This window comes from Anoplopoma fimbria, unplaced genomic scaffold (genome assembly GCF_027596085.1).
Source record: "Anoplopoma fimbria isolate UVic2021 breed Golden Eagle Sablefish unplaced genomic scaffold, Afim_UVic_2022 Un_contig_9046_pilon_pilon, whole genome shotgun sequence".
Classification (NCBI taxonomy): domain Eukaryota; kingdom Metazoa; phylum Chordata; class Actinopteri; order Perciformes; family Anoplopomatidae; genus Anoplopoma; species Anoplopoma fimbria.
The window spans coordinates 18,223-27,755 of record NW_026553738.1 but is presented as its reverse complement, the minus strand read 5'-3'; the positions used below and the strand labels follow the sequence as shown (position 1 = coordinate 27,755).

Genomic DNA, 9,533 nt, shown 5'->3' with positions numbered 1-9,533 from the left:
ACTGATTTTGTGTGGTACACGGCGCTCTGTCAAAATGTTTTAGTTGTAGTAGTGTGGGAAACAAAAGGGCTGAGAAAGGCTTTTTGTGGACGGAGTAAATAAACGTCGGCTTTATTTCACACTCTGCATTCGCTCTGACAACACAACAAGCGCTCCCCGATCCCACATCATTAACCTCATCAACCCGCTAACGGTCATGGGTAATGTAGTTGAATAAACCTAACAAGTAAATATAACGTCAACAAGGCTAGCTCGCTGTGAATTATAACCAATATTGTCCTGCTAGTGAGTGGTCACTACATAGTACGACTTTGGTAAACTACAAAGCCGCACCACTTGCAGCATTACGGCCACCGTAGTCAGGAGCGTCGCGGAGTAATACACACTGTGCTTCACCATAATATTACAGTGTGTGTGTATAAGGACCCAACATGGCACCGGTCAAGAGACACGCTTACGACGCGGACTTCAAACTCAAGGCTGTCAGTCACGCAGTAGAACATGGGAATAGAGCAGCTGCGAGAGAATTCAACATTAATGAATCAATGGTAGGAAGTGGAGGAAGTTTGACTGACTGACTGTTTTGTTTCGCTTAATGCGCCTTATAGTCCGGTGCGCCTTATATATGAAAAAAGATCGAAAATAGACCATTCATTGACAGTGCGCCTTATAATCCAGTGCGCCCTATAGTGCGGAAAATACGGTAACCTAAGTAATTTCTCTTTCCGAAAACAGGCACAGATTATGTAAGCTTGCTTAAGATATCTGATCAGATATGACAACCAAACTTTATAGAGTTCGACGCTGTGTTTTTACCCCTAAATAAGACCTTTTACCAACTAACAACTAGAGTCATAAGAATGGATGCTGTACACATCAAATGATTTTTTTTCTAGCCTGAATTCGTTCATGCAACTATAGGTTCAAAATGTTATTCTCGTTAGGATTGCACACTGAAATGCGGTTGTATCCCCTCTATGTATGCACGCTGGCAATATATAAACAAACAATTAATTATGAATAGAATATAAGAATAAAAAAGGAGTACTATTATAGTTACTTTGACAAACACTGAACATCCTGAGTTTGCAAGAAAGCTCTGACATGTGCAACATCTGCAGTATTTGGTGCGAGCAGTTTTCGGTGCACAAGGTCATCAGAATTGGACCTAGTATTAAATAGAATTAACAACATTACCTGCTTGGATTTGATTCCTTAGCTGAGGAGAGATTGCAGCGGCAGGTGGATAAATGGCACTCCAGTTGAAGCTGCAGGGACTGCATTTCCCAGCGTTCTATGCGGCGTAACGTCAAACGTATGCGTGCCGGTTGCCCAGGTAGAGGCATGGAGAGTCGCGACCGGAGCAGTTGTTGTGCCTGGAATCAGTCGAAACGGTTTTCCAGAAACTGGAGGCGGACGTCCATCTTGCTAATGGAGGACTGGATGTTGATGAGAGCATTGAGGACCGGGTCTTCATCCTGATGATCTGCGTACAGATGTTGTCTTGCTAGCGCCGGTGGAAGCAGAGGCATTAGCTGTGACGCCGCGGCAAGGACGGTTCTTCTTCTTGGATGTACTGTTCGTAATAGTGGGGGGAGGAGCGACAGGAGGAACTGCGGCCTGATCGTTTTCCTTTTTTTTTTTCGTTGAAGCTGCCGGGACTGCGTTTCCCAGCGTTGTATGCGGTGTGATGTTGGATGTAAGCGCACCGGTTACCCTGGTAGCGGCATGGATGTCCATGGAATCGAAGTTTATGGGAGGCAGTCGGAACCTGGAGGCAGACATCCATCTCGCTTATGGAGAACTTGATGTTGATGAGAGCGGCGCAGATTGGGTCTTCATCCTGATGATCGGCGTCAGTGGCGGTTTAGACACGGGCCACCCGGGCGGTGGCCCGGGGCGGCACTTTTTCAAGCCACGTGGGGCGGAACGACCAAGTAAATAAATAAATAATAATCTGGGCTGCGAAGCGGTTTTCTATTATCTATCATATCACTGTGGGGAATTGGCGAATTGGCGCCCCCTGCGGCTGCAGGCGCTCCTGCTTGCTAAGAAGGTGACATCTATGTGTGAAAACGGGGAAGGGGAGGGAGGGCGGGGGAAAGTTCACCTTGGAACAGACAAGTGGGGGGACGGGGGATCCACTGTAGGCTATAGAGCAGTCATACTCAAGTAGCGGCCCGCGGGCCTTTTGTGGCCCGCGGGGTGTCTATTAATGGCCCTCGAGCTGTTTTGAAAAGTTTTTTTAATTATTAAAAAAAAAAAAAAAAAAAAATCGTGCTGGGCGCTCTTATTTTGAAACCGCGCGCCGCGATCTCAATACGAGGCTGGGGGTTGCAACGATAAACAGATAAACAGATAAACAGATAGCACTCCAGCCCACAGACCGCTCCAGCCCTCCCAAACTCGAGGCAGACAGTCCATCTCAGCAGCAGTCAGTCACACGTATATATACATATGTATACCGACCGGAGCCGTAATGGCATGCTCCAAATTTGCCCCAAAAAGAAAACTGGACAGCGAAAACCGCCAGTTCCAACCAGAGTGGACAGAAAGGTTTGCGTTCTTTCTACCACCGTCCAGCACTCGCCCTCTGTGCTTAATATGTCAAGAGTCTGTCGCGGCAATTAAAAATGTTGTAAATGTTATACATACGTTATGTTATGATACGTTATCGGACGTACACGGTCCCAATAAATGGCCCCTTGAGTCACTGAAAAAATTTTTTGTGGCCCCTCATCATTTCTACTTGAGTACCCCTGCTATAGAGCAATACTATAATACAATAAGTGGGCGCAAGTCAGTCACACCTCGACTTTCTTGCAAAAAACGCACATTCATAATATTATAATTACAGGCCTATAATTCCTGCACCAAACTATCATTTTTTTCTATATCTGATATTTTTTCCACTTGTATGTTGTAACTTATACTGTGTTGTGCATAATTGTGCACATTGATTCCCTATTTAAAGTTCTATAAAAGTTTTTTTGCAATTGTGCACAGTTTGTCTTTCATTTATTTAGTAAAAAAAACAACTAAAAAAAAAAACGCGGGGGGGGGGGGGCGGACTCGGAGGGGTCTCGCCCGGGGTGTAATTCCATGTAGAACCGCCACTGATCGGCGTAGGGATGGAGTCTTACTGTTTTAGCAGCGATGCTTACCCCAGTGGAAGCGGAGGCATTAGCGGTGACAGCGACGAGGACAGATCTTCTTCTTGGATGTACTGTTCGTATGAATTCAATTCAGTTTATTTTGTATAGCACAGAATCACAAATTACAAATTTGCCTCAGGGGGCTTTACAATCTCTACACATCGACATCCTCTGTCCCGGAACCCTCACATCGGCACAGGAAAAACTCCCCTAAAAAAACCCTTTAACAGGGAGAAAAAAGGAAGAAGCCTATGGGAGAGCGACAGAGGAGGGATCCTTCTCCCAGGATGGACAGAATGCAATAGATGTCATGTGTACAGAATGAACAGCATAACAGAGATACAACACATTCAATGTATATTACATAAATGATTCATATAATAAGAGTAGTAAGCAGAGTAACAAAGGAAAAAAATAAGACTACTTATAATAACAGCAGCAATTATTATAGTAAAATTACAATTATGGAATAGGGAATAGTAATAGTAAAGTGACTAATAATAATAATCGAAGAAGCAGTGGGTGTCAGCCGGCTAACAGCATGAGGCACGACTACGGTCCAGGTACCACAACGATTCATAGAAACCTGCAAAGCGAGAAAGCAAAAAGGGCTTCAGGGTGGAAGCAAAGCTAATATGCGTAATGGTACAGGTAATAGTAATGTGACAAATAATAATAATGGTAGTAGCAGTCGGTGTCAGCAGGGCCATAGCAGGATGCACGACCACAGTCCAGGTACAGCCACGATTTATAGAAGCCTGCGAAGCGAGAAAGCACAAAGACTCCAGGGTAGAAGCAAAGTCAATAAGCGTAATAGTACAGGGAATAATAATAGTAATGTGACTAGACTAATAATGATAGTGGTAGTAGTAGTGGGTGTCAGCAGGGCCTCAGCAGGTGGCACGATGACAGTCCAAATATAACCCCGATTCCTGGGAACCTGCGAGGCGAGAAAGCACAAGGACTCCGGGGAAGAAGCAAAATCAGTAATGTGCATAAATAGGAGATTAATACATAAAGAAGGAGGGAGAGAAGAGGAGAGAGGAGCTCAGTGTATCCTAGGTAGTCCCCCGGCTGTCTAGGCATATAGCAGCATATCTAGGGGCTGGACCAAGGCGAACCAGAACCAGCCCTAACTATAAGCGCTATCAAAAAGGAAGGTCTTAAGCCTGCTCTTAAAAGTGGTGAGTGTGTCTGCCCCCCGGACAGAAACTGGAACCTGGTTCCACAGAAGAGGAGCCTGATAACTGAAGGCTCTGGCTCCCATCCTGCTTTTATATACTCTAGGAACCACAAGTAACCCTGCATTGAGCGCAGCTCTCTAGTTGGGTAATATGGAACTATAAGTTCCTTAAGATAAGACGGTACCTGGCCAGTTAGAGCTTTGTAGGCGAGTATAAGAATTTTAAATTCTATTCTTGATTTAACAGGGAGCCAGTGCAGAGAAGCTAATACTGGAGTAATATGATCGCTTTTCTTAGTTTTTGTTAGAACACGTGCTGCAGCATTCTGGATCACCTGTAGAGATTTAAGAGACTTATTAGAGCAGCCTGATAATAAGGAGTTACAGTAATCTAGTCTAGAGGTAACAAATGCATGAACTAGTTTTTCTGCATCGCTTTGAGACAGGGTTTGCTTTATTTTTGAAATGTTATGTAAATGAAAAAAGGCTGTCCTTGAGATCTGTTTTATATAAGAGTTAAGAGACAGATCCTGATCAAAGATAACTCCGAGGTTCTTAACAGTAGTGCTGGATGCCAGAGCAATGCCATCTAGAGAGACTATATCGTTCGTATAAGTGGGGAGAGGAGCGACAGGAGGAACAGAGTCCTGATTGTGGACATTGTTCTTGCCAGGCGAGAGCTACGGCAAATGGTACAGCTCTCTTCAGCCCTTTCATCTGGCCCTTCCTCTTCATCTCGGGTTTCAAAGATGCACACCTCTTCAATGTTGTACCCATCGTCCGGCTCGAGATGGAACGTGACAAGCACGGATATTGTAAGTAGCGTGAATAAACAGACCACTTCAGCTGTTGTTACCTTTTGTCTATAATTTTTTTAAGCAGTACGGTTAGTGAAGGCGTTGGTGAAAGCTTAGCCAGCAGCAGAGGTGGGACCAAGTCATTGTTTTGCAAGTCACAAGTTAGTCTCAAGTCTTTGCCGTCAAGTCCCGAGTCAAGTCCCGAGTCAAGACAGGCAAGTCCCGAGTCAAGTCACAAGTCAAGGCCGACAAGTCTCAAGTCGAGTCCCAAGTCCTACCGTTTGAGTTTCGAGTCCTTTCGAGTCCTTTCAACAACAGAGAAATAATATTTAAGATTTGTATTTATTAAGCCTTTTTTTGGAAGAACATTGTTCAAACACTCATTTCAAAAGTGTAAGCTTAACCTTTTCAAGCATGTCACCACTTTATAAAAGATATCCTCACTCTCAAAATTAAAATAAAATAAAATAAATAATCTACATGTAATACATTCATGCCTCTATCAGTTCAGGTTGCTCCCTTGACAAACAATTGGCATGCATCCACAGGGCCCTATCTTGCATCCGGCGCAAGTGACTTAGTCACTGGCGCATGTGTCGTTGCTAGTTTACAACTGGCGCAGAGCGTTCTTTTGCCACCAGCGCCACTCGCCGCTAAATTAGGGAATGATCTTGCGCCCCAAGGGGCGGTTCGGCGGAAGGAGGAGGCGTGTTCTGGCGCAAACGGTATTTTGCCGTTTCTGAAAACCATTGCGCTACTGACCAGGAAATACCTGGTTTAAAGTCAGTGGCGCGTTGTTCAGATGCTATTTTAAGGGCGCATGCATACATGCGCATGCGATGCATACGGATTGCTTGTGCACCTCGCGCATACACTTTGCTTCTCTCATCTACACGGACAGCAGTTCCCATTTTTGCAAACCATACATAATTACAAGGAAAATAAAATATTACCACACAAGGAAAATCATTGTGGTGTCCATAAAGATAAAATAAATAGGCATAAATCTAGCGTACACATTTACCCAAATTATTCACGCAGCATTCTTTGTGGCATGTTGTGTTTTACACAACATTGCCATGAATCATGGATGTGTCGATGACATTAATGAGGATAGATTAGAGGACTTAATGAGACGTGATGCTGAACTGCATGTGCCGATGCCATTACGTCCAAATGCCCCAGCAGCAGCACGGGAGAGGAGAGCTCATCTGTCAGAGGAGCTGCATCGTATATAGTGAGGTAAGCAAACTAATGACATCTCCGCTCTATTGTTTAGCATTGTACAAATATTACCATGCATTCATAACCTTGTGAGTCAGAGAAAGTGAGCCCAAAACATCGGAAAGTATAGTATGTCCTTGAGACATTTTTTATTCGGCTTGTCCAAATGTTAGGCGTAAATGAAAAAAAAATAATACAAAACGAAAAATGAAAAGTTGCAAAGATTTGAAGGAAAAAATATTTATTTTCTCCCTCCTCTGTAAGGCCTTTTACGCCTGCCTCGGCGGGATCCAACAAATGAGGGTCCGGGAGTGGCGACGCTGGATGTGCTCCTGGTGGAGCGGGTGGACGGAGATGGAATGGGGGGAGGAAGGGGCACAACAGGGGGAGGAAGGGGCACAGGGGGAGGAAGGGGCACAACAGGGGGAGGAAGGGGCACAACAGGGGGAGGAGGTGGGTCGTTTGGGGGCCATGCACGTTCCATTGCTGTCGCAATCCGGTCCAAACTTGAGGCCATGCGCCCGAGAGGCCGCAGCAACATCGCCACCCGGTCCAGACGGGTGTTGGTGTTTCGCCGCATCCCGGCCAGCTCCCGCTCCAGCATGTCGAACCCGGTTTGCTGGAGCTGCAGGAACGGGTGGTCCTGCGGTCTCATGCTGCTGCTGCTGCCACGGCGTCTTGCTTGAGGGCGCCGCGCGGCTCCCTCAGCTGCCCCGTGCGCACTGGTCCCGAGGCCAGGGTCTTCTTCCTGAGAAGCTACGTGACATTGTTTTGATTTATTTTATGGCTGTGTTACATTTATTAAATGTCAAAAATGATTAAAAAGATTTTCACGAGACATCTCTATTTATGTGAACTTTATTTATGTACCTTCGGGTTGGACAGCTGGTGCATCGGGTTGGGTGCCGACCTCTAAGCCCCCAAAACCCTCAACACTTTCAGCGGTCAGTGTTGAACATGCGCCGATCGTTCTTAAAGGGGATGCGAGAAAACGCTCTGATTGGTTCATTGCACGTTACGCCCAAACCACACCTACGGGTAATTAGGCTGCTTCAGACCAACCCTTTTGACACTTGCGCCGCGGCGGAAGTGTCATTTATCCGCCTGTAAAATAGCGATAGCGCCGTAGAACCGCCCACAAAGCTACTTGCGCTTTGCGCTTTCCCACTTGCGTTTCAGACCGTTAAAATAGGGCCCATAGAGAGACTGGTGTGTGTGAGAGTGTGAGAGAGAGAAAGAGAGAGATAGTGTGTGTGTGTGTGTGTGTGTGTGTGTGTGTGTGTGTGTGTGTGTGTGTGTGTGTGTGTGTGTGTGTGTGTGTGTGTGTGTGTGTGTGTGTGCTCACACACGCAGGTACCTGCTAGGGTTAGAACAGCAGAGGCAGCAACAACACTGGACTGGTCTAAAGCTACAGGGAAAGCTAGCATGTATTCCCACTGCAGATCACACAGTTTCTCACACAATATTCAAGAACTATGCAGTTGATGAGGATATTCTTACATTTGCAGTTAAAGCCAGATTACAAGTTCTTCCAACCAGACTCAATCTCTCTCTGTGGTACCCTAACAGATTTCCTCCTCATTGTCTGCACCACGACAACTCAACCATAGAATCACTGTCACATATTCTGAATGGCTGCCATGTATACAAGGGCATGTATATTTCCAGACATGATAGAATTGTTGATTTACTGGTTAAGAACATGCTTTTATATACCCCACCTTCCTCCGTTAAAGTATATACCCATTCAAGGGTTTCATCTGACATGTTCACTCTGTGCAATAACGAAGTTGACTATTTTTCAAATGTGACAGCCAATACACCAGATGTTATTGTTGTTGATGAGGTAAGCAGAGAAGTCACCATCTTAGAAGTAAGCTGTACGTTTGACTATAGTCTGGAGGAGGCATTCCTTGCCAAGGTTACAAAATACCAACTTCTCAGAAATGAGATTGCACAACTGGGGTACACCTGCAAACTACTTGTGTTTATATTTGGAAGCCTTGGCCATGTCCACAGACTCGTCATAAGGGGTTTGCAGATGGCTGGAATTCCGAAGCCAAAAGCTAAAGCACTTGCAAAATTCTGCTCCATATCTGTATTAATAGGCAGCCGCCACATATGGAGGAGACGCTGCTTCCTGTATCCATAGACTGAGATCAGACATGTCAAAGAGATTCTGGGCTTGATGAGTGCATCTACCAGTGTTTGTGTTCAAGATTTGTTATTGTAAAATGTGAACATAAATAAATGACTAAAATGTGTGTGTGTGTGTGTGTGTGTGTGTGTGTGTGTGTGTGTGTGTGTGTGTGTGTGTGTGTGTGTGTGTGTGTGTGCGAGAGAGTGTGAGAAAGATTGTGTGTGTGTGTCTGTGTGTGAGAGAGAGATTGGAAGGGGACTGGATTGGAAGTGTCATGAACATGACAATGAACAGAGTTGTGCTTTTCTATGTCAGGGCCCTATGCTGCATTGCATTTGCAAAAGATCAAATTGGCCAAAAGTCTGTCAGACATTTGTGCACGATGGGGACGAAGTATGATGCCACCATGGCTGAAAACTCGCTCCACTGGAGCACTAGAGGCAGGCACTGCCAACACTCTGATGGCCACTCGGAAGAGTGAAGGAAGAGTCTTCATGTTCAGTGCCCAGAACAAAAGGGCGTTCTGTCCATCGGCTAGGTCTAGGTAGTGACTTAGCTGTAGTGCTGGAGAGGTCCCAACATCCTTCTTCTGTCTCTTATGATATGCACACAGCAAAAATCACAGTGTACATTGTACTCTATGGGTGTACATTTAACACTCATTTCGGGGTATATATAGGTCCAAGAGTTCAGTGTTCACTGAACACTGTTAGAAGAGCAAAATATGTACTCCAAATTTAGAGTTACATTTGAACACTTTGAGAGTGCAAATGTACTCTATTTGTGGTACTTTTGGGCACTCATTCAGTGCTTCCTTACACCTGCAGTGTAAACCTAGAACCCCAGAGAGAAAGAATATGTACTCCAAGTCAGTGCTTTGTAGCACTTCGCAGAGCTGATTATTTAATACTTCTAGAGTGAGAATGTACTCTGACTGGTGTACAACCAACACCTTTGAGGTGAATTATCAACACTTCATGAATGAATAGTCTACACATTAGATTCTTGAAAACATTTTTATTGATGCTGCTGTT

General features: G+C 45.1%; 1 protein-coding gene across 1 annotated transcript; it reads right to left on the bottom strand.

Annotated features, from left to right (window-relative positions):
* Positions 1-6,600: 6,600 nt before the first annotated feature.
* LOC129116792 (WAS/WASL-interacting protein family member 3-like) lies at positions 6,601-7,368 on the bottom strand. The gene is made up of 2 exons (XM_054627501.1): positions 7,230-7,368; positions 6,601-7,115 (listed from the first exon to the last, which is right to left on the bottom strand). The coding sequence occupies exons 1-2, from the start codon at positions 7,366-7,368 to the stop codon at positions 6,601-6,603; spliced, it is 654 nt and encodes a 217-aa protein (XP_054483476.1).
* Between the last annotated feature and the right edge of the window lie 2,165 nt (positions 7,369-9,533).

Excerpts from the sequence above, each read along its gene's own strand:
- LOC129116792 (XM_054627501.1), bottom strand. The coding sequence starts at position 7,368 with ATGAACCAATCAGAGCGTTTTCTCGCATCCCCTTTAAGAACGATCGGC. Across the intron at positions 7,116-7,229 it reads ACCAGCTGTCCAACCCGAAG|CTTCTCAGGAAGAAGACCCT; the intron begins GTACATAAATAA and ends AATGTCACGTAG.